This window comes from Camelina sativa, chromosome 13 (genome assembly GCF_000633955.1).
Source record: "Camelina sativa cultivar DH55 chromosome 13, Cs, whole genome shotgun sequence".
NCBI lineage: Eukaryota > Viridiplantae > Streptophyta > Magnoliopsida > Brassicales > Brassicaceae > Camelina > Camelina sativa.
In genome coordinates, this window is record NC_025697.1 from 10,642,989 (window position 1) to 10,664,360 (window position 21,372).

The 21,372-nt window shown below is 36.6% G+C and overlaps 7 protein-coding genes and 1 pseudogene across 7 annotated transcripts; 7 read left to right on the top strand and 1 right to left on the bottom strand.

Annotated features, from left to right (window-relative positions):
* Positions 218-1,344, top strand: LOC104736340 (protein TRANSPARENT TESTA 16-like). The gene is made up of 5 exons (XM_010456305.1): positions 218-286; positions 391-555; positions 646-687; positions 805-846; positions 930-1,344. Exons 1-5 carry the CDS (start codon positions 218-220, stop codon positions 1,164-1,166), a joined length of 555 nt encoding a protein of 184 aa, XP_010454607.1. The 3' UTR covers positions 1,167-1,344.
* Positions 1,654-3,929, top strand: LOC104736341 (sugar transport protein 11). The gene is made up of 3 exons (XM_019234727.1): positions 1,654-2,091; positions 2,170-3,125; positions 3,250-3,929. The coding sequence occupies exons 1-3, from the start codon at positions 2,052-2,054 to the stop codon at positions 3,706-3,708; spliced, it is 1,455 nt and encodes a 484-aa protein (XP_019090272.1). The 5' UTR covers positions 1,654-2,051; the 3' UTR covers positions 3,709-3,929.
* Positions 6,657-8,100, top strand: LOC104736343 (transcription factor TCP7-like). Its single transcript, XM_010456306.2, has one exon. It carries the CDS (start codon positions 6,813-6,815, stop codon positions 7,608-7,610), a length of 798 nt encoding a protein of 265 aa, XP_010454608.1. The 5' UTR covers positions 6,657-6,812; the 3' UTR covers positions 7,611-8,100.
* Positions 10,815-12,383, top strand: LOC104736345 (probable prefoldin subunit 5). The gene is made up of 4 exons (XM_010456308.2): positions 10,815-11,081; positions 11,179-11,282; positions 11,390-11,467; positions 12,122-12,383. The coding sequence occupies exons 1-4, from the start codon at positions 10,898-10,900 to the stop codon at positions 12,209-12,211; spliced, it is 456 nt and encodes a 151-aa protein (XP_010454610.1). The 5' UTR covers positions 10,815-10,897; the 3' UTR covers positions 12,212-12,383.
* Positions 12,345-15,284, bottom strand: LOC104736344 (dihydroorotate dehydrogenase (quinone), mitochondrial-like). Its single transcript, XM_010456307.2, has 10 exons — positions 14,983-15,284; positions 14,684-14,766; positions 14,207-14,530; positions 13,859-14,114; positions 13,582-13,770; positions 13,472-13,501; positions 13,172-13,309; positions 13,032-13,069; positions 12,844-12,943; positions 12,345-12,615 (listed from the first exon to the last, which is right to left on the bottom strand). Exons 1-10 carry the CDS (start codon positions 15,130-15,132, stop codon positions 12,541-12,543), a joined length of 1,383 nt encoding a protein of 460 aa, XP_010454609.1. The 5' UTR covers positions 15,133-15,284; the 3' UTR covers positions 12,345-12,540.
* Positions 15,416-17,443, top strand: LOC104736349 (superoxide dismutase [Fe] 3, chloroplastic). Its single transcript, XM_010456312.2, has 8 exons — positions 15,416-15,565; positions 15,697-15,786; positions 16,084-16,275; positions 16,342-16,513; positions 16,608-16,681; positions 16,771-16,797; positions 16,907-16,930; positions 17,023-17,443. Exons 1-8 carry the CDS (start codon positions 15,485-15,487, stop codon positions 17,146-17,148), a joined length of 786 nt encoding a protein of 261 aa, XP_010454614.1. The 5' UTR covers positions 15,416-15,484; the 3' UTR covers positions 17,149-17,443.
* Positions 17,428-18,937, top strand: LOC104736348 (protein-S-isoprenylcysteine O-methyltransferase A-like). The gene is made up of 3 exons (XM_010456311.2): positions 17,428-17,543; positions 18,154-18,241; positions 18,328-18,937. The coding sequence occupies exons 1-3, from the start codon at positions 17,433-17,435 to the stop codon at positions 18,912-18,914; spliced, it is 786 nt and encodes a 261-aa protein (XP_010454613.1). The 5' UTR covers positions 17,428-17,432; the 3' UTR covers positions 18,915-18,937.
* Positions 19,011-21,156, top strand: LOC104736347 (annotated as a pseudogene).

The following is a 21,372-nucleotide window of genomic DNA, read 5'->3' on the forward strand; positions in this document are numbered from 1 at the left end:
ACAATTATAAAGATATGTTAATTAGATCTAAGCATGAACCAGAAAACAAAAGAAAAGTGAGTGAGGAGAACGCCTTTAAATTTATTTTATTTTAATCAATGTATTAAATATTTGTTATTAGAGTTTTGTACATTTTACTTCACTGATTATTGAAGTCTTAATGTTTTTGTAACATTAAAGAGATACTAATTTGATCACACTTTATTTTGAATATAGGATGCCTCAGCTCATTGATCGATACTTGCAGACCAATGGATTGCGACTTCCTGATCATCAGGACGACCAGGTATATATATGTAAAGATATACTTATTTCGTTGTCATTGTGTTACCGATTGACAAAGAAAAGCATATAATACACTAATGTACATGTGTTAACTTGTGTGTGTAGGCGCAATTGTACCATGAGATGGAAGCACTAAGAAGAGAGATATGTAACCTTGAGCTCCATCTGCGTCCATATCAAGGACATGACTTAGCCTCCATTCCTCCTCATGAGCTTGACGGACTCGAGCGACAGCTGGAACATTCTGTCCTCAAAGTCCGTGAGCGTAAGGTAAATGCAATATATGTTCATATCAATACATGTCCTCTTAAAGCTAAATTGATTACACTTTTGTTTTATTTCTGCTTTAATATAATGAAGAATGAGTTGATGCAGCAACAGTTGGAGAATCTAAGCAGAAAGGTCACTCTCTAATCACTCTTTTTTTGTTTTTTTTTTACTAATTTCCTCTAATAATCTTATGAAACCGCTGGTTTAATAATCATTACCATGTCTGTATATATATATATATATGATCAGAAGCGGATGTTAGAAGAAGATAACGATAACATGTGCCGTTGGGTAAGTTTGGTTACTATAGATAATGTTTTCACATTTTCGATTGAATGATATTTTTCCGTATATACTAAGTTCTTTTATTGCAGCTACATGAGCATCGTGCAGCGATTGAGTTTCAACAAGCTGGGATAGAGACCAAACCAGGGGAGTATGTACAGTTTCTAGAACAGCTTCAGTACTATAACAATGATCATCAGCAGCAACAACAACAACCAAACAGTCTTCTTCAGCTTGCTACACAGCTTCCTTCAGAGATTGATCCAAATTACCATCTCCAGCTAGCTCAGCCTAATCTTCAAAACGATCCAGCTCCCAAAGAGTGATTAATCTAATTAATCCTCAATACATCTTCTCTTTCTTTCTGGGGACAACTTAATGAACTTTTATTAATTACCCTATATTTTGATGTTAGCCAATGCCTTCTTTTGTTGTCTGTTTTGTGTGGCCATAAAACCTTGTTTGAAGTACAATTTACTTGAGAAGCACAGTGGTCTTTGGTTATAATTTTTATTCATCATTATCATACATATATATAGTATTCCAACTAGCGACCAACTGTTTTGTAAACGCATGTGTTCCAAACTATATATGTTTGTGAATGTAAATTTAGATGACCAGGTCAGCTCAATGTACTGTTATAATATATCATAAATTTTATCTGATCGGTTAAAAGACAGAGTGAAAAAAGATAAAGTTGAGCAAAACTATTCTTAGATTATTCGCAGCAAAAAATAAAATAAAAAAAATAAAAAAAAATCTGCAGCTCCGAATTATATATATAGTTTGACTGTAAATAGATTATACGGATTTTGATAGAGTGGATCATAATGCCCGAAAGTAACTCTTATAAAAACTCAGCCAAGATTGAAAAAAAAGGTTCCAACAATTCTTGGAAGAACGATCTTACGGAGGCTTGCAAGAACGATCAAGAAGCCAAGAAACATGTTTCAGAACAAGAAACTTGTTCTTCTTCTTCTTCTCGTTCTTCGTCTTCCTCATCATCACGTTGTATTCATTACAACGAGATAAGACTTGAGTTCTTGATCGCCCCAACAACCATCATCATCATCTAAAGCCCAAAAACAAAGTTGCGGATCGTCTAAAAAAATATGGCAGGAGGAGCTTTTATAGGCGATAGTGGCCATGGATGAGACTACAAAGAAGGCCGTGTAACCGCCTTTGTCGTGATTACCTGCATTGTAGCTGCAATGGGTGGTCTTCTCTTCGGTTACGACATTGGTATCTCAGGTTTGTTTCTTGCCTCCTAAGTAAACCTGTTTTCTCCTCTCTATCCATTCTCTATGATTCTTCTCAATGTTTTTTCAGGAGGAGTGACATCAATGGAGGAGTTTCTAAGGAGATTCTTCCCTGACGTGCTTCGTCAAATGCGGAAACAAACAGGGCGTGAAACAGAGTACTGCAAATACGACAATGAGCTTCTAACTCTCTTCACCTCTTCTCTTTACCTTGCTGCATTATTTGCATCTTTCCTTGCTTCAACTATCACAAGGCTTTTTGGACGGAAGGTGTCGATGACGATCGGGAGTCTCACTTTTCTCGCCGGAGCTCTTCTCAATGGTTTCGCTATCAACCTCGAGATGTTAATCATCGGGAGGTTATTTCTCGGTGTAGGTGTCGGATTCACTAACCAATCTGTTCCTCTTTACCTCTCTGAGATGGCTCCTGCTAAGATTAGAGGAGCTCTCAACAATTTTTTCCAATTAGCAATCACGATTGGGATCTTAGCAGCGAACCTTGTCAACTACGCAACCCCAAAGCTCAAGAACGGGATCGGGTGGAGACTCTCTCTCGGTTTAGCTGGTGTTCCTGCAGTTATGATGCTTTTCGGATGCCTTTTCTTGCCAGACACGCCAAACTCAATCCTTGTACGTGGGAAAAAAGAAAAGGCCAAGGAGATGCTTCAGAAGATCAGAGGAACCATGGAGGTGGAGCATGAGTTTAATGATCTTTGCAACGCGAGTGAGTCGGCCAAGAGAGTTAAGCACCCATGGACGAACATAATGCAAGCTGGTTATCGACCACAGCTAACGTTATGTACCTTCATCCCGTTCTTCCAGCAGCTAACCGGGATCAACGTCATTATGTTCTACGCACCTGTTCTGTTTAAGACCATCGGTTTCGGAAGTGACGCCTCTCTTATATCCGCGGTCATCACCGGTCTCGTCAATGTCCTTTCCACCATTGTCTCCATCTACTCCGTCGACAGATTCGGACGCAGAGTTTTGTTTTTTGAAGGCGGTATTCAGATGATGTTGACGCAGGTGCGTACAAGCACTAAAACATTGAAAGTGCTCTGTTTTCCAAAACAGAGCATCCTACTTCATGTTCTGCTTTCAAAAAAGCATATTACAGTGACAACAATGATTTGTTTTCCTTTGGTTTCAGGTCGCGGTTGGGTCGATGATCGGATGGAGATTTGGACTTAACGGGGAAGGAACGTTATCAAAGATTGATGCGGATATAATCTTGGCATTGATCTGCATCTACGTGGCCGGTTTCGCGTGGTCGTGGGGACCCTTGGGGTGGTTAGTGCCTAGTGAGATATGTCCATTGGAGATTAGGTCGGCAGGACAATCGTTAAACGTCTCGGTGAACATGTTCTTCACTTTCTTCATTGGACAATTCTTTTTGACGATGCTTTGCCACATGAAGTTTGGTCTGTTCTTCTTCTTCGCAGTCATGGTCGTGATCATGACCATTTTCATTTACTTGTTGTTGCCGGAGACAAAAGGAGTCCCAATTGAGGAGATGGAGAAAGTGTGGAAAGAACATAGATACTGGGGGAAGTATAGTCATAATGATGATGATGGCGATGATGGCGATGATGATGCTCATGTTTTTTAGTTGATGAGCTTTTGGTCAAGATTTTTGGAATTTAAAGATGTGGTAGGATTTTAAAAAACTTCTTGATGACAAAACGCTTATTGGATTGTAATGTAGCTATTGGTACTCCCACAGCCTTTGTGTTGGATTGGGTTTCAAGTTTAAAGGTACACCCTGACCATTTTTTAATGAAAATGCCGACATGAGGACACGTCGCTCATGATTGTATATTTTGCATTGTATTAGAGAGGGTACGACGAGAATGACAATAATTAAAAAAAAATAATGTTAGTGTTCGGTGCATAAGTCATAAATAAATTAATTGTTACAACGATATATGAGAAAAAGATCTCAACGAGGGGACGAGACTAAGTGTAGTCTCATTCGATGTGTATTCACTAGTATGAGCAACTTCACATCATTTCTTTCTTTTGAACAAAATAAATTAAAGACCCCATGTTTAGCAACTATCAATGGACTCATCAAATTTTATAGTTTTTTATGGAGTTCTTGAGATAACTTTTTTTCAAAATTTATAATAAATTTCTTTTTAAGTAACTTTCTTAAAATACATTGATGGAGATGCCCTAATGACATAGCAAATCTTGCGTATCTGCAAAGTGGACTAATCCACTTATTTTCAATGTCAAAATCAAGCGAGACATACTTGGTTCACTCCTCTTCCTTCGCTTTCTTATAAAATAAAGAAATAAAATATGTATACATTATTAGAAAATTAAAAACTTAAACTGTTGTTTTATAAACTCAAACCGAGATATAATTTTGTTCTAATTGTAAAATCTAAACTCTAACCATCACATTTGTAAACCCAAACTGACATCTAATTTCGTTCTAATTGTATAATCTAAACCCTAACCATCACATTTGTAAACCCAAACCGACATATAATTTCGTTCTAATTGTAAAATCTAAACCCTAACTATCACATTTGTAAACCCAAACTGATATATAATTTTGTTCTAATTATAAAATCTAAACCCTAATTCTCATTAATAAACCCAAACCGATATATAAACTGGTTTAATTGTAAAATCTAAACCAAGTCAATATTTAACCTTTATTAAATAAAAGTATACATAATTTGTTTCCTTAATTTGTTTTGTTTTTTAATTTAATTTTGATTTATTTTTAAATAAAATATTAAATAGTTAATTTTGATTGGTTGAGAGGGGATGAAGTGAATACAAAGGTTAACGTAAGTATAGCACAATGACTACATTAATGTTCTTTAATACATACAAATATACGTATTGGGATGTCGTCGGTCAAAATTATTAGTATATTCAATATTGTAATGAACAAATCTACGGAACTATATAATACAGGATACAAAACTATATAATTTATATAGCAAAAGATGCTAACACGTTTAACACAAAACTATACGTTTTTGACATGATATGATATGGTGGGTAATGTTTCTAATATAGCAAGTTTCTCCAACTGATGCAAATTTATAGTTACTTTAATGCAAACAATTATGGACCTTACTGGACCTGTTAACCAGTTTCTTTTGGGATATTCACATCCCTTTCATATGTAATTTATTATCTGTATCCAGAAATTTCAGAATATCTGTAAATAAATAAATAAATAAAATATATATATATATATATATTAGACTAAAATACTGGATATCTATATATAAATACCGGATATCCCAAAAAAAACAGATATCTAATTTAAAATTTAGCATTATTTATATCTGTTTTATCCATCATTTTAATGACCATATTTATATTTATTTGGCTGGATATTTTCTTTTGAAATGGATACCAAATATGAATACACATATCCGCAGATATGGATATTAATCCCAAACCTACACTCAATACCCATGTCAATTTAGATTTACGGTTTTACTTGGTTTGATATATTTAGTTTAAGTTTTATGGAGAATATAATAGGCATGAATCCAGAAATAGCCCATTAGACACTTATTTATAAAATTGAATACTTTTAACAAAAAAAAACTAATTGAATTCATAGGTATATGTAATTTTAATTCCGGTGTCGACGACAGAGGAATTTTGAATAATCTGAGAGCTTTCGATTTCTGTCATTTCACGTAAAACACGTGATACTGGAGAGTGGAGAGTTTCATAATGGTGGCAAAAATTATTGCCAAACATAAATAAATAAAAGAACCAAAAAGCTTTATATAACTTAAATAAGTTTTGATGTCAAAGTCTACTTACCCAATCAATTACCTCACTGATTTGTCCCCTGTTCAATCTTTTTCAATTCTTATACGAAAACAACTTTTTTTTTCTTCTTACAAAAGATTAATTTTCACGCAAGTACAAAAGAAATGTTCACATTAGCTAAAAAGTCTAAAAGACTAATAACCAGATTAGTCGTCCCCAGATTTTTATTTATTTTTTAGTGTGTATTTAGATTAAATCTCTTTACTGTATGCCGTTTTAGTAGTTTCAATTTTCAATTACGAAAACAGTAAAAATTTGTTGTCCCGAAAACGATGATATAGTTAACTTCATCTAAAAAACGATACAATGGTCAGCATAGTACGTAGTTTAGTTTTTTTTACATGTAACATAATGTGGTCTATATTGATTTGTACCAATATCATGTCATCGATATAAAACTATACATATTGTTTCAAAATCAACCACCAAAACAAGATGTAGTTACATTTTTAAAAAAATAAACTCAATAGAAAAAGGTAAAAATTAGTAGTGAATAGGTGACGTGGGATGGATAAACGTCTCATTAAATGCACGTAGCAGAAACCGGAGGACCGAAGACCCTACCCTCCCCCCTCCCAGTGTTAAATTCTCCTGCCGGAGCGTGGTCCCTACGCGACCTCCTTCTTCACCGGAAGTGTATAACGCGAGTGCACTCCACCGCGTCGGGACAAAAAACTCTAAAATGTCCCCTCAAAAAAGAAAAAAAAAAAAAAAAAGTAAGAGATGGTGAGCTGTGTTAAAAAAAAAAGGACCCACCACACCCATGTGCTTCTCCTTCCCTGTCTCCACCAGCTCCCTCCCTCCTCCTCCTCAATCATTTGCTTCTTCTCTCACTGTTAAGTACAAAAAATTATAATACTAAAAGAGAGAAGAACAACCCCAGATCGCAACCAAACCATGTCTATTCACAACAACAACAACAACGGAGTTATGATCTCCTCATCATCAAACGGATCAGCTTTAATCGAACAGCAACAACAGTCTTCTTCAGTCGTGGTGAAGAAACCACCTGCGAAAGATCGACACAGCAAAGTCGATGGAAGAGGGAGAAGGATCCGTATGCCTATTATATGCGCAGCTCGTGTGTTTCAGCTAACAAGAGAGCTTGGTCACAAATCAGATGGTCAAACTATTGAATGGTTACTTCGTCAAGCTGAGCCTTCTATTATAGCTGCGACAGGAACTGGTACAACTCCTGCTAGTTTCTCTACTGCTTCTGTCTCAATCCGTGGATCCAACAATTCTACTTCTTTGTCTTCCTCTCTTCTTGATCATAAACCCACCACTTTACTTGGTTCCTCTTCACCGTTTATACTTGGGAAACGTGTCAGAGCTGATGAGGATAATCATAATCACAATAATAATAATAGTTCCGGTGGTAAAGATGAGAGCTTTACGACGACGACGCCAGCTGGGTTCTGGGCTGTTCCGGCGAGGCCTGATTTTGGACAAGTTTGGAGCTTTACAGGAGGAGGAGCTCCAGTACAAGAGATGTTTTTACAACAACAACATCATCATCATCATCATCAACAACCTTTGTTTGTTCATCATCATCAGCAACAACAACAACAAGCTGCAATGGGTGAAGCTTCAGCTGCTAGAGTTGGGAATTATCTTCCGGGTCATCTTAATTTGCTTGCTTCTTTATCCGGTGGATCTCCTGGGTCGGGTCGAAGAGATGAAGATCCACGTTGATGGTGTTTGTTTAACAAGTTAAGCCCCTTTTAGTAGGTTTCGAGGGCTAATTTGGTATATATATATATATAAATATTTATTTATCTTATTCGTCATTTGTTGTGTGTGTTCTTGAAGATTGATTTTGTTTCAGAATCTTCGTCAAGTGATTTGAGAGTATCGTTTAGCCTTAAGTATTGTTTTTTTGATTAGGGTTAAATTAGGGTTTAAGAATGTTTTTTTTTGGAGGAAGATTACTTTTGTTTAGAACAAAAGGGAAAATTTCAGAAACCGCGGAGGTTTCGTTTTGTCCTTTTGTTGTTGTTGTTGTTGTTGTTGTTGTTCTGTCTGGTTTGTTTTCCGGCGAAACAGAGCCGTCGTTAAATTCCAGATATATTATGTGTTTGGTGCTAATTTGTGTAATGATGTGTTTACAATTGTGGTGAAGCATTTGGCGTAAGCTGTTAAACCACAGTTTATATATTTTTAATAAATGTTTTCGACTTCATTATTGTTCCTTCTTTTCTCTGCATTTATTTGCTAGACTATAGCATTTTTTATGTGAGTGTGATTGTTTCGTTGAAATCGAACTAGATGATTATGAATTTGAAGTGAACCATTTTATAATCCATGTTATGTGTTGTGGATTTTGAGAGGTTTTTTTTTGTTTTTTCTTTGGGTTTCGCGTCTTGATTTAAATGCGAGAACAGAGGATAAAAAAAAAGACAAACCAGTTGTGTCTGAAAAAAAAAAATATGAAAAGACGACTTAACCAGTTGTGTCTGAAATTCTGAATTCTTCAATTTTGTTGCCTTTTTTGTGCCTTTTGAAAGTTTCGTTTGTCACGTTAGTCAGAGAAAGATTAATTCACTGTTAAAACCATATGTGAATATGACTTCAGATGTTTATATATACATCACCAGACGATTAGCTTTATGTTTATTTTGATTTTTTGGCAACAAAAAAAAAATACTGTATGTATTGTAAATCGTAATAGTGGGTTTTAACTTTTAAGCCCTGAACTGAAATAGTAAACTTATGCAAAAAAACATATATAGACTCAAAGTAAAGATAATGATAACTAATGCGGTAGATCATTATTTAGTTTAGTGGTTTCATATGCTCGATCCTAGCTATATCTGCTGAGTAATGTATTAAATTCAGAATTTATTTATTATTACAATTATATTTGATGAAAAATTTGTCAACGTGATTAGATATGTTTGTTAGACTATTTAGGTCGCACTAACCAATCAAAGAATCAAACAAATTTCGCCATCAAAAAAAATAATCCATTAATGGAAAGATGTTAACAAAAAGTTGGTGTTTTGTTATTTCTTTAATTAGTAGTACTAGTAATTAACACTAATGCAAATAATAATGAGGTGGGGGATCTTAGTGATCATCGACTCGTATAAAAAAATAAAAACGTCCGTACCTTTTTATTGTCAAATCATCTAAATGACCCCAACCCCAATAATTGATGATATGGTCCCATTTTTTTGATCTTTTCTACCCGAAAAAAAATATTTTTATAGGCTGGCATATAAATTCATATACTGTACGAGTATTAATATTTCTCATATACATATATCGCATTTTGGACCGACACATGTAAGTAAATGGCCTCTCATTCACCTCACTCTACCAGCTCTACTAGTGCCGTGTTTTAAATGTACTACTGTCAAATGCTTTCATTTTTAATCTTTATTTTTCAGAATATTTGATGTCTAAACTCTAAACACACATTAGTGTCACAATTTGATTTACAAATCCGATATCATATCAAAAAATGGGGCAAGAAATATTATCAAGATATATAGTTTGTTCATTTTCAACTAATTAAGAAACACATTTTTACATCTTATTTGTTTAGTTACTAATGTAAAACTATGCAACTAATTAATTATTTCAACCGGTTACATTTGTTGTTTGGTTGTAAATAATAATCTGTATGGAAGTTTCAATTTTGATGTATATGATTGTTATTTGTTTTTTTTTCTATTTGCTAAATGCAAATACTGTAGAAGTTTGAAAAAAGGAAGTTAAACTAGAATTTACGCTGTTAAAATTAGGGGTGAGCAAAATATCCGATTCAAAAATTAGGTTATCCAGAACTTTCAGATACGGTTTCGGGTAATTTGAAAATTTATTATAGCTTTAACATTTTTAGTTATTTGTGGATTCAAATATCCGTGAATATTGTTAGATCTGGTTTCAAATTAGATGTTTCATGAATTTGGATCCGAATGTCTCAAAATTCAAGGATATAATCTACATATCCTTAATTAATATTATGTAGTTTTGGATTTGTTGTAAGCTATGTTAGTTTTATTTTCAAATTATCTGTGTAAAAATTTTATCATAATAAATTATATTTAATAAATTTTATCTATATCACCCCTAAAAAATTTGAACAAAAAAAGTTTTGGTAAATCCATTGATTAACCGAAATTATATATTAATCTTTTTTCTTGTGTGTAAAAGAAAATCTCTATTTGTCTTCCCCAGTTTTTTTTCTTATAAATTATGATGTTATTAAAAAAAATATATTAAATTTTAATCAGTGAATATTTATAATTTTGTATTGAATTAAAATGAATCAGGGTAGAACACATACTAAGGGGGAGGTATTGGTTTATGATTTAGAAAGAATTTTAATGACTTTATGTTCTTGCTGATTGTTAGAATCATAGAAAATTGGAAGTTAAAAATGAAGGATTCTAAGAGATTGTTTAGGAAGTTTTTTAAAATCTTGATGATTTGTTTTTTCTAATCTTGTAAAATCTTTCTATTTTATGAAAGATTTTTCATGACTTTTGTTATGAAGGAAATGATATAAAAACTTAAACCAATAACATAAAATTTCTATTAACAATCTAAGATTCTTTTGTTTTACTTGAATAATATAAAACTTTTAATGACTTTATAAAACTCTTAATCCAATAACACTAGATTTATCAAGAATAACTTTTTACAAATCCACAACCAATAACACCAAATTTTTAAAGAGTTTTTAAAAGTCTTGATTGAATAACAACATATTTTACCTAACTTTTAAAGTCATTAAAATTCTTTCTAAATCCTAAACCAATACCTCCCCTAATATTTTCTTTAATCATATATAAAGCCTCGGAAAATGTTAGAAACGGCTAAAATGGGTCTATATGGGCCTGAATACTTCATTGACTCCACTTAACGGGCCAGACTTTGTTCGTCGTCTCCAAGCTTTTGACAAAAAAATAGAGTTTCAGCGATTCGCAGACGCGACTGTGAGAAAGAGAAAGAGAAAGAGAAAGAGAGAAAGAATGGCGTCGTCATCATCGAGAGGAGAGATGGAGAAGATGGGAATCGATCAGCTGAAAGCTTTGAAGGAACAAGCGGATCTGGAAGTGAATCTTCTTCAGGACAGTCTCAACAACATCCGTACAGCCACCGTTCGTCTCGATTCCGCCGCCGCCGCTCTCAACGATCTCTCTCTTCGACCTCAAGGTTTTTCTATTTCGCATCTACTTCTTCTTTCAGTATTGATATTTTTTTTCAGCGTTGGATGATTTTGAAATTAAAAAAAAAATTGAAAAATTTGCAGGTAAGAAGATGCTTGTACCACTCACTGCTTCACTCTACGTGCCTGGGACACTTGATGAAGCTGATAAGGTTCTAGTTGATATTGGCACTGGTTACTTTATTGAGGTAATGCGATCACAATAAGAACTGGATTATGATGATTTTGTTTTATTTGGCTCGTTCCTAGTGTAGCTCAAGTTTTTTTTTTTGTTTTTGTTTTTGCATTTTTGTAGAAAACTATGGATGATGGAAAAGACTATTGTCAGAGGAAGATCAACTTGCTCAAATCCAACTTTGACCAACTTTTTGAGGTAAATTTCACTCTCTTGGCAACTTTCAAATGCTTGATGTGGTGTTTAGATTGATCCTGGGGTGGAAATAGAGAAAAAAAGGCCTACACTTTACTTTCATACGGCTCTATAGTGCATTAGAAGTTAGAACTATACTTTTATAGAAGAATGCCACTGTTCTCATTAACCTTTACAAAGTTGTGAAATGAGTAAATATAGAATGGAGTCTGATTCTATTACGAGGGGTTAGGCTCTTACTTGAATCTTTCAGTGACTGATCCATTGTAGATAACAGTTGAGGGCTTTAAGTTTTATGGCTGCTAAGGAATGCAGTCAACATAATCAAAGAAGCCCTTTGGTTGGTCCTTTTCTTCACATTGTCAAGCACGCATACATAATATACACTAAGTAGAGTCTTTACTTAAACTCCGCATTTGAACCGCTGTTCCTGTATTTGTTAGTAGTTACGAGTATCGTTTCAGTATAAAGCAGAATCTAGTGGACCAGTGCTATGATCTCTCTTCTTTTTTTGCTCCAGTATTGTTCACATCAATCTTGCGTCACTGCCAAATTGTGTCAATACTCTTTTGTTTTGTTGGAGAACCTATATTTACCATCTATAATTTACTCAAGATTTTAGTTGCTAACTTCAAGAATGATGTTCATTCATTGCAGGTCGCAGCCAAAAAGAAAAGCGTGGCAGATGAAGCCGGGATGGTCTTGCAGGCCAAAGTTAAACAGTTATCAGCTGCAACCACGTCGTGAAATTTCTTCTTTTCTAGTTCTTTTATTATTGAAACCTATCCTGAGTTAGCTAATGTTTTTGTCCAATCAGTTATGTTATGATTTATGATCTCAATCGGATTGTGTTTTATGTGCTGTAAGAACCTGTGCTGTAATTTTGAAAAAACAGTAGTGGATTGACAAGAAAGTGTTACTAGTTGTTTCCCATAAAACGAGAGAACAGAGACAAAAAGCCATAATCTTACTGTTGAGGAAGAAAGAAACAACTGAATCAGTGAAACTAAATACAACTTTGTGTTGTCGTTTTAAGAAAAAGGTAACCCTCCTCTGGGTATTGCTCTTTGAGTTTATCATCTGTGATCAGCACCAATTGCTTCATGGATTGACTTGAAGCCATCCCTTTCTAAGCAACTCACTAGTTCCTCCTATTGCAACATAAAGACAAGAGTATTAGTACCAATCTGACCTCAAGGTCGTCAACATGCAGAGTTAGTTGTGCTTATAACAAAGAGAGATGTTTTTGATACCAAAAGCTTCAAGAATTTGGTCTAATACGAGTTTTTACATTGTAAAATTGGCTTTTAGAAAATTTCTATGCTTATTAAACTATCCTAGTTGAAAAAAACAGATCGGTCTTTATGGGAAAGGAATACCTTTATTTGTGGGATGAGGGCAGGTCCTCCATACGCGAATCCAGTGTACAGCTGAACAAGAGTAGCTCCGGCTCTTATTTTCTTGTAAGCATCTTCACCACTGAAAACACAAAGAATCATCTTAAATCATTTCTTTTGTTCTCACAACTAGAGCATCTGAGGACTGAAGTATGTTCAAAGAGGTTTACCTACTAACCCCGCCACAGCCTATCAATGGAATCTTTCCCTAAGGAAGTGACCATGAAAAAAATCCACAAACCCCAAATCAGAAATGTTTTTAATTCCTCAGTCACTACTGGATCATCATTTTTTTTGGCAAAAAACTTACTCGTGTCAAAGTGTACATCTCTTTCAACATGTTGGTGGAGAGAGTAAAGAGCGGTTTCCCGCTCAAACCACCTGCTTCTTTTGCCACAGGGTTGTTGGTTACAGGATCTGGCCTTGAGACTGTTGTATTAGATATGATCTACAGGAGAGACAAAGATAGTATTATCATCATCAAAAACATTCTGATTTGCAGCATAGCGTGACTTTTGAACGCTTTTGCTACACTACGCTAAACAGCTTGAAGGCTTCACTAATCGACACTGATGAAACGGAAGTTAGTTCATATGAAAAGATAACTTACCAGCCCATCCAAATGGAGAGCGAGAGCCACCTACACAAACCAATACAACGTTGTAAGAGCCATTAACTTGGAAACTGTCGAATGTGTTTTCGTTTTTTTGTAAAACGTACCGCTGCAATATCTTCAAGCTCTCCTCGGGAAAGATCAGGAGCAATCTTTACGAGAAGAGGAGGAGGACCTTCATCACCCCATTGCATCTCATCTCGAGCAGCTTGAACCTTCTTAACAAGGTCCTTCAACTGTTTTCTTCCCTGAAGCATGCGCAGCCCTGCAGTGTTGGGTGATGAAACATTGATCACCTGAAGAGAAATGGAAATTAGGAACAGAGAATTCTATGGTAGATAGATCAAATGAAAGTTCAATATATCACAATACGAAGTTTGTTACCAAGTAATCAGCATACTGGGACAAGTTATGAACTCCTTGGACATAGTCAGCAGCAGCATCCTCACTCGTCTTGTTCTTTCCAAGGTTGACACCAAGAATACCAGGTCCAGATTTGCCCCCTGGTTTTACTTCTTCGCCTGAAGATGACGAAGTGCCTGATGTTTCCGCCAACATTCTTTTACCATGTTGAGCACCCAACCGCTTTGCAACAACAACAATGCCTTCGCTATTAAATCCACACCTATTGATGATTGCTCTGGAGGGGCGAGAACATAAGTCTTTTAGTTGGAACTCTTGCTTCTTCAATCATTAAAGGTAAGTAAACAAGAACAGATTAGAGAGTCTCACCCATCTTGGCTTAATCTGAAGATGCGTGGTTTCGGGTTGCCTTCTTGTGGAACAGGAGTTACAGACCCTACCTCAACAAAACCAAATCCCATTCCTAGCAACCCCTCTGTAGCCTCAGCGTTTTTGTCAAATCCAGCAGCAAGACCAATTGGGTTTGAGAATTTTCTTCCCCAAACTTCAAGTCCCAAGATTGCTGGATCAGGCCTCTTTTCTCTAGGTACCCACCCCCGAGCAGCAGCAGAAACAGCCAGCTTATGCGCAAACTCAGCATCCAGAAGAGCAAAGAAAGGATTCACAACCTTTGTTGCGTTGAATAGCCAACCACTGTCCAACACACACAAGATAAGGAAAAGGTAAAAAACAAAGTGATTACCGCAAAGTAACTAACTACAAGGAAGCCTTAGCAATGTTAACTAACACAAGATTACAAAAGAAAAAAGATATGTAACGTTTCAGGGCACTTATTTAAGCAAGTACCAGAAGGTTGCTTCATCTGCAGTACTCACATAAGCTCCCCCAGCTATGGCAAGACCAATGGTAGCTCCAGTCAATATCCTTCCCTAAACAATTTTCAAAGTTAAACACTTTGACTAGTACAATGAAATAGCATCAATGATCTAACTCTAATACACCAGATAAAGTGCTAAGAACAAAAATTGGAACTCTTGTATTTAGCTTCATCTAAACTAAATTCCTGAAGCGAATAAGATTCCAATATGATACGACTAAAGCAAAAATGAGATGAATTTATCAAGAAATCCAACAACGTTACTTACTTTCTTGGAAAAGTGAGGAACTTTGGGTGCAGAGGAAGCTCCAGGAACCGAAGAACAGTTTCGGGTCGCTCCAAGAGGATTCGACGAGACCCTTCTGAAGAAAAACTCTCTCGCCCATTTCGCCGACGATGTCGCAGCCCTCCCGGCCATTGATTAATTCAGATAATTCAATCGACAGTGGAATCAAACGGAATTAAACGGAAAAGGTCTTTGAAATCTATATGAAGAGGGGTTTTAGCCTTTTAGCTCACGGCTTGATAGAGAAATATACGCTTTTTGTTCGTTCGGTTACAATGTGCGATCGTCAGTATTTGCTAAAACCCTTTTTGCTTCAGGTTGATCTTTCCGGTTCGATTTACCGGTTTAATGTAGTTAACCGGAGTGAACTCTTCTAGGTTTTTGGGTTTTTAGCATTAACCGGATTGAACCAAATAGATTGATAAGCCCAGGGGTGAAGAAGCTCTCTCTGTGTTTGACGCGGAAGTGAGATTTTAGCGGAACAATGATTGCTGTGACGACAAGCTGTTTCTGTACAATTCCAGATTCTAGTATACGTTTGAAATCCTCCAAGCTCGTCAATCTGGTTCGATTTCCTTTTTTTTTCCCTTATGATACAGTGAAATTACTGTCGTTCTGTTTCACATGAATCTGTCTCTTTGAATCACTAAAGCTTTCAAATTTCGTTTTTTTGTTTGTTTGTTCGTCATTCTTTAGAGTAACCAGCAGAGAAGATGCTCTCTTAGGTCTCGAGTTGGTTTCAAGGTTGAAGCTTACTATGGTCTAAAGACACCTCCTTATCCACTCGTAAGTGCAAATTTAGCCTTAAACACTTACTTTGGTAGTTACATTTATCTTCGTGCTGCATACGGATTCTCAGTGTATTGTTCTATAATCCATCTGCTGTTCTCGATTAAGCACAAAATATTATGTGAAGTTGGTTAATTTGGCTGAATTGTCTGGTGAGTTTAGGGTAAAGTTGTATATACAATCTACTGTGTATGTCTCTTGCTAGTAGATTGGTCTTGATCTTAGGGATATGCCAAACAGCCAAAGAAATGATTTTGTTGAGGTTTTTAATCAAAGAAATGTTATTTGAATAAGGATGCTTTGGAACCATATATGAGTCGAAGAACACTAGAAGTGCATTGGGGTAAGCATCATCGAGGTTATGTGGACAATCTGAATAAACAGTTGAGGAAAGATGATAGACTCTATGGATACACCATGGAGGAGCTTATCAAGGCAACATACAACAATGGGAATCCTTTGCCCGAGTTCAACAACGCTGCGCAGGTACTTACTTTCTAACTTGTTTTTACATCGCTAGAGGCAAAATTGATGATGATGTTCTTTGTTTAGGTCTATAACCATGATTTCTTTTGGGAGTCGATGCAACCTGGTGGTGGAGACATGCCTCAAAAGGGTGTTCTTGAACAGATTGACAAGGATTTCGGTTCTTTCACAAATTTCAGAGAAAAGTTCACTAATGCAGCTCTTAGTCAGTTTGGTTCCGGCTGGGTCTGGCTCGTCTGTGAGTAACTCTACTAGCTTTTCACTTGTTATTAGTCAACCGGACTCAGAAACTGGAAAATCTTGATTCTTATTTTTTCCTCTTGGAACTTCAGTGAAGAGGGAAGAGAGAAGACTTGAGGTAGTCAAAACCTCAAATGCAATTAACCCACTCGTGTGGGACGATATTGTAAGCACAGTCTCATTTATTCTCGTGTGAAATTTCTTTCTTAAACTTGATGTTGCCTCTTTAATCACATCTCTTTTTTGTTGTTACAGCCAATCATCAGCTTGGATGTGTGGGAGGTAAACTATCTCCTCTCTTCTCTCATACTCACAAAAAAAAGAAACAGTTAAGAAACAAACAAAAAACTAAATCTTCTAATATCTTTCGTTTTCTTATGTTACTTTGCAGCACTCTTATTATCTTGACTACAAGGTAAACCTAGCTTTGCTATATTGATGGTTTCTTTTTCTTTTTCTTTGTTCGAAAGGCTAAATTTGTGTGTGTTTTTTTAAATCGGTTGCTAGAACGACAGGGCTAGGTATATAAACACTTTTCTGAACAACTTGGTGTCGTGGAACGCAGCCATGAGTCGGATGGCCCGTGCAGAGGCGTTTGTGAATCTTGGTGAACCCAACATCCCCATAGCTTAAGCTACAAAACTCTTTTTTGAGAGTCCATGTGAAAGCAAAGAAACAACAACTCCTTCAAAACTTGGGCAGACTCATTTTTGCGAACAGAGGTCCCAAGTTCCCAGCCAACAAAACAAAGAGCTGCTTTCTCATGTGACCCATCTTTTTGTTCTGTGTAATTTAGCGATAGTTTTCTCTTTCTTTTGGTTTTGACTTTGAGAGAGACTAGCTTAAGAGATCGATGAAACTGTATGGCTCACGTGGCTCGCACGTGACTAGAGTATTTGTTACCCCCTAGAGGTTTTATGTTTTTCTTCTTCTCAAAATATATAAGATTGACAAAAGGTATAAACTTTCTTCTTCCTTTAACTTCAGACGTCCACGCGATCATCTCTTTGGATCTCCCTCAGCATTGGGTAATTCCCTGATTTTACTAAATTCCTCTGGCCGAAGCTCTCGATTTCGATTGTATACTTTACTTCTCTATAACCCTCGGCCCCTCCTAAGCTCTGTTCATTTCATCGTCTCTGTTTTTTCTACAATGGATTTACTTCGCTAGGATTCTCTCATAAGATCCGTTTATAAATCAAGGGAACCCTTTTCTGAAGGATAAGCTGTAGTGATTGCTGATCCTTGTATGAATCTTGCAATGCGATTGATTTGTTGGTTTGGGGTTTATGTACACTATAGTATCAATGCTTATCTTTATGTCAGATTCAATGTCCACGAAGACTGTAGTTTTAGTATTCACTTTACAGTTTTCAATGCTTTGCTAAATGTGTGGTCAGACTAATGATACTCGGACAACTCAGAGATAGTACAAATCGATTTTGGATCAAGATTCTACTTTGTCTTTCCTTGGGGAAGATTAATACTTTGATCAAGATTCATATGTTTCTTGATGCTAAAAACTTCTTTATCTTATAGATTCATGCTGTTACATAAATTGAGTGATTGGAAACTTTCAGGTTTAAGAATCTTCAGTTTAATTGAGTTTTATCTCTTCTCGGTGTAATTCTTTTGTAGGTGGATATGCAGTTCTTGGATCCCCTCGGGTTTGTTATCGAGAACCGGCTTCCATTACTTATACACTATGCATCCGCCTCGTTCTCAGGTCTGTAGTTACTCTTTTAACGGATTAGCATAAGAATTGATTAAAAAGGAGAGAAAAACCACTCCATTGGTTTATTATATTGACAGAGATCTTCAGTGACACTGGCATCAGACACTTATCTCAGATGCTACTCTCACTAATCTTCTTCCACACATCCGAATACATTCTAGCCATTGCCATTCACGGACCATCAAATGTAACTCTTAGCTCGCTTTTGATCAGCAAGCATTACGCTTTAGCAATGCTTGTGTCGCTGCTCGAATACATAACCGAGATTACCTTCTTCCCGGGGCTGAAACAACACTGGTGGGTCAGCAACTTTGGACTCGTAATGATCATCGTCGGAGAAATCATCAGGAAAACAGCGATAATAACAGCGGGAGAATCGTTTACACACCTGATAAAGATTAGCCACGAAGAGCATCACAGGCTTGTGACTCACGGTGTGTATAGAGTAATGAGGCATCCAAGTTACTGCGGGTTTCTCATCTGGTCGGTTGGGACACAAGTTATGCTTTGTAATCCCATTTCAACGGTTATGTTCACGGTTGTCGTGTGGCGTTTTTTTGCTCAGAGAATACCGTACGAGGAGCATTTTCTGAAGCAGTTTTTTGGAGTAGAGTATGTACAGTATGCTGAGAATGTTGCTTCTGGTGTTCCATTTGTGAAGTGAAGCTTGAACATATGATTTTGCCATTTTGGTTTATTTACTTAAAGCTACAACAACACAATGTGTACCCAATGTTTTTGACTTTTGTTGTTATTGTTAAGGAAAGGATAAAGATTTGGGAATGTGCAAACCCTCTCAGCTAAAGAGAAGGTCTTTGACGTGGATATGAAATATACCACAGCTTTAACTGTTTAAACGACACCTGTCACCGGTGATGTTTAGCTCCGGCAAAGAGTTTCGGAGAGAGCAAGTTTGGTTTTTTAAGGGGTTTTTGAGAAGTAGAGTCAGAGACCATGTTATGCGGAGGCTCTCGTGCCTTCGTGCATTGTTGGGATCACCGTCATCCTCCTACGCTCGGTGCTGAGGTTTTTGGGCAGTCTTCTTCATTCGTGCTCAGACGTTCTTCGGCTAAATTGCAGCAGCGGATGAAGTCTTTGTCTATGTCTCACTGCAAAAATCCCAGTTCCTCACAATTGTTTCAGGTTTTTTAATCATTTCTCTCATCTCTCTTCCGACGTTAAAATCTGATTGTTTGATGTGAGATTCCAAGGACTTGGAGCGCTATGTACTAAACAAGATAGATTTGTGTTAAAAATTTAAAATTTTGTTCAACTCAAAATCGGAGTCTTTACTAAAGTATCTGTCTATTTCTTCTTTCCGAAGCCAGGGAGACGATGCTCCTGAGCTTCTTGTTGAAGGGCTTTCGCCAGTTGCAGGTATCGTTTGCTTGCATATTTCATCTGACTCCAAGTTCCCATTAGCAAGTTATCCTGTGGACTGGTGATTAAAGTAAACTACTGATAGGATACTACTGTATTTTAGTGAAGTTCCATTTGCATAGAGGTTTCTTTGGCGCTACAATATCAAGATATAGGGCCGCTCTATTAGATGTTTACTGATAATTTATGCATCTAAGTGCCCTGTGAATTTTTGTTGCTTAAGTTTCCAGTGAGTCTCTTAGCTTGGTAATTACTGTTTTGTGTTGCCTTTTATTTTGACAAAACAAAATCATATTTGTAGGAGGCATTGTTGCTCTAGGGAAGTTTGATGCGCTGCATATCGGTCACCGAGAGCTTGCAATTCAAGCTGCAAGAGTCGGTACTCCATATCTATTGTCTTTTGTTGGAATGGCTGATGTACTTGGTTGGAAACCTAGGTAACGTCTTCTCTCTTTAGCTTTCTTCTTCCACCCTACCAATTAACCTAGCATCCTATCTATCGAAGTTAGTTACACCAGTAGACTGTGACTCTACTGATCTTCCTCTGCTAGTAAAGTATGCTTTTTTAATTTGTTTGGACCCTCTTCTGTGGCAACTAATGAGCAGGGCATCAATAGTAGCCAAATGCGATAGAAACCGGGTCCTTTCCTCTTGGGCATGTTATTGTGGGAACATAGCACCAGTAGAATTTGAGATTGAGTTTGCCAGTGTTCGACATCTTAACCCACAACAGTTTGTCGAGAAGTTGTCAAGAGAGCTCAGAGTCTGCGGAGTTGTGGCAGGGGAATACCAAACAAGTATCTCAAAAGTTCCCTCCTCTCTCCTAAAATTCTCATTCTAAAAACAATTGTTTCTCCACAGGCGAAAATTACCGGTTTGGATATAGAGCTTCCGGTGACGCTTCTGAACTTGTGAGGTTATGCAAACAGTATGGTATCAGCGCTTACATCATTAACTCTGTAATGGATGAGAACCAAGCCTCTGGAAATGCAGACACAGAGGAGGACTCAAAGTCAAAAGAAAGAGGACAAGTCTCGTCCACACGAGTCCGTCAAGCTCTTGCTTCAGGAGATGTAAGGTATGTAACAGAGCTCCTCGGCAGACCACACAGGGTTATCTCAAGGGTGAGAACACAAGATATAACTATCAAAGGAAGGAAGATCTCACTTCAGACATCGTCGCTGCTGAATTTACCACCTGGGAATGGAGTTTACGAAGCATGCTCACTTATAGTTGGTGATAAGCAACCAATTTCGTGCAAGGTTGTTGTCGATACATCGAACCTCGATATAGAAACAGAGGATGTAGAAGAAGTACGTTTCCGTAACTCATATGATGGGTCTCAAGAGTTTCTACTCTTAGGGATCGAGTTCGGTTGATTCACACATTGATTCCCATTTTAAGATTGAGTTAACGGTGTACAAAGATTTTAACTTTGACACCATTTGTAGCAATTACGTTGCGGTAACGACTTAAAAGAGTTCCAAATTTTGAAAGAGTTGGGAAGGATATACTCTTTTGGTTTATTATTAAAACCAGTGTTAATATGACTGAATTTGAAAGCGACAAGGTGATGAGAAGGTGGAAGAAGACAAGCCAGCAAAAGTGGGAAGACAATTAAATGTCTCTCTCTCTATCTCAAAGTCGTTGTCTTTCGTTGTTGAGTGTCTCTTACTGACCAAACAGAACATAAACAAACAGCCATTAGAAGTGCTCTCAATGATAAGACGCATCTCCTTGTA

What these genes read in the sequence shown, in the direction of transcription:
- LOC104736340 (XM_010456305.1), top strand. Translation starts at nt 218, where the DNA reads ATGCCTCAGCTCATTGATCGATACTTGCAGACCAATGGATTGCGACTT. An exon ending in TCAAAGTCCGTGAGCGTAAG is followed by an intron (nt 556 to 645) that starts GTAAATGCAATA and finishes AATATAATGAAG; the next exon opens with AATGAGTTGATGCAGCAACA. An exon ending in TGGAGAATCTAAGCAGAAAG is followed by an intron (nt 688 to 804) that starts GTCACTCTCTAA and finishes ATATATGATCAG; the next exon opens with AAGCGGATGTTAGAAGAAGA.
- LOC104736341 (XM_019234727.1), top strand. Translation starts at nt 2,052, where the DNA reads ATGGGTGGTCTTCTCTTCGGTTACGACATTGGTATCTCAG. An exon ending in TTACGACATTGGTATCTCAG is followed by an intron (nt 2,092 to 2,169) that starts GTTTGTTTCTTG and finishes ATGTTTTTTCAG; the next exon opens with GAGGAGTGACATCAATGGAG. An exon ending in TTCAGATGATGTTGACGCAG is followed by an intron (nt 3,126 to 3,249) that starts GTGCGTACAAGC and finishes CTTTGGTTTCAG; the next exon opens with GTCGCGGTTGGGTCGATGAT.
- LOC104736343 (XM_010456306.2), top strand. Translation starts at nt 6,813, where the DNA reads ATGTCTATTCACAACAACAACAACAACGGAGTTATGATCTCCTCATCA.
- LOC104736345 (XM_010456308.2), top strand. Translation starts at nt 10,898, where the DNA reads ATGGCGTCGTCATCATCGAGAGGAGAGATGGAGAAGATGGGAATCGAT. An exon ending in TCTCTCTCTTCGACCTCAAG is followed by an intron (nt 11,082 to 11,178) that starts GTTTTTCTATTT and finishes AAAAATTTGCAG; the next exon opens with GTAAGAAGATGCTTGTACCA. An exon ending in ACTTTGACCAACTTTTTGAG is followed by an intron (nt 11,468 to 12,121) that starts GTAAATTTCACT and finishes CATTCATTGCAG; the next exon opens with GTCGCAGCCAAAAAGAAAAG.
- LOC104736344 (XM_010456307.2), bottom strand. Translation starts at nt 15,132, where the DNA reads ATGGCCGGGAGGGCTGCGACATCGTCGGCGAAATGGGCGAGAGAGTTT. An exon ending in TTCAGATTAAGCCAAGATGG is followed by an intron (nt 14,115 to 14,206) that starts GTGAGACTCTCT and finishes TCGCCCCTCCAG; the next exon opens with AGCAATCATCAATAGGTGTG. An exon ending in CCCAGTATGCTGATTACTTG is followed by an intron (nt 13,771 to 13,858) that starts GTAACAAACTTC and finishes ATTTCTCTTCAG; the next exon opens with GTGATCAATGTTTCATCACC.
- LOC104736349 (XM_010456312.2), top strand. Translation starts at nt 15,485, where the DNA reads ATGATTGCTGTGACGACAAGCTGTTTCTGTACAATTCCAGATTCTAGT. An exon ending in CACTCGTGTGGGACGATATT is followed by an intron (nt 16,682 to 16,770) that starts GTAAGCACAGTC and finishes TTGTTGTTACAG; the next exon opens with CCAATCATCAGCTTGGATGT. An exon ending in TCAGCTTGGATGTGTGGGAG is followed by an intron (nt 16,798 to 16,906) that starts GTAAACTATCTC and finishes GTTACTTTGCAG; the next exon opens with CACTCTTATTATCTTGACTA.
- LOC104736348 (XM_010456311.2), top strand. Translation starts at nt 17,433, where the DNA reads ATGTTTTTCTTCTTCTCAAAATATATAAGATTGACAAAAGGTATAAAC. An exon ending in TGGATCTCCCTCAGCATTGG is followed by an intron (nt 17,544 to 18,153) that starts GTAATTCCCTGA and finishes ATTCTTTTGTAG; the next exon opens with GTGGATATGCAGTTCTTGGA. An exon ending in TGCATCCGCCTCGTTCTCAG is followed by an intron (nt 18,242 to 18,327) that starts GTCTGTAGTTAC and finishes TTATATTGACAG; the next exon opens with AGATCTTCAGTGACACTGGC.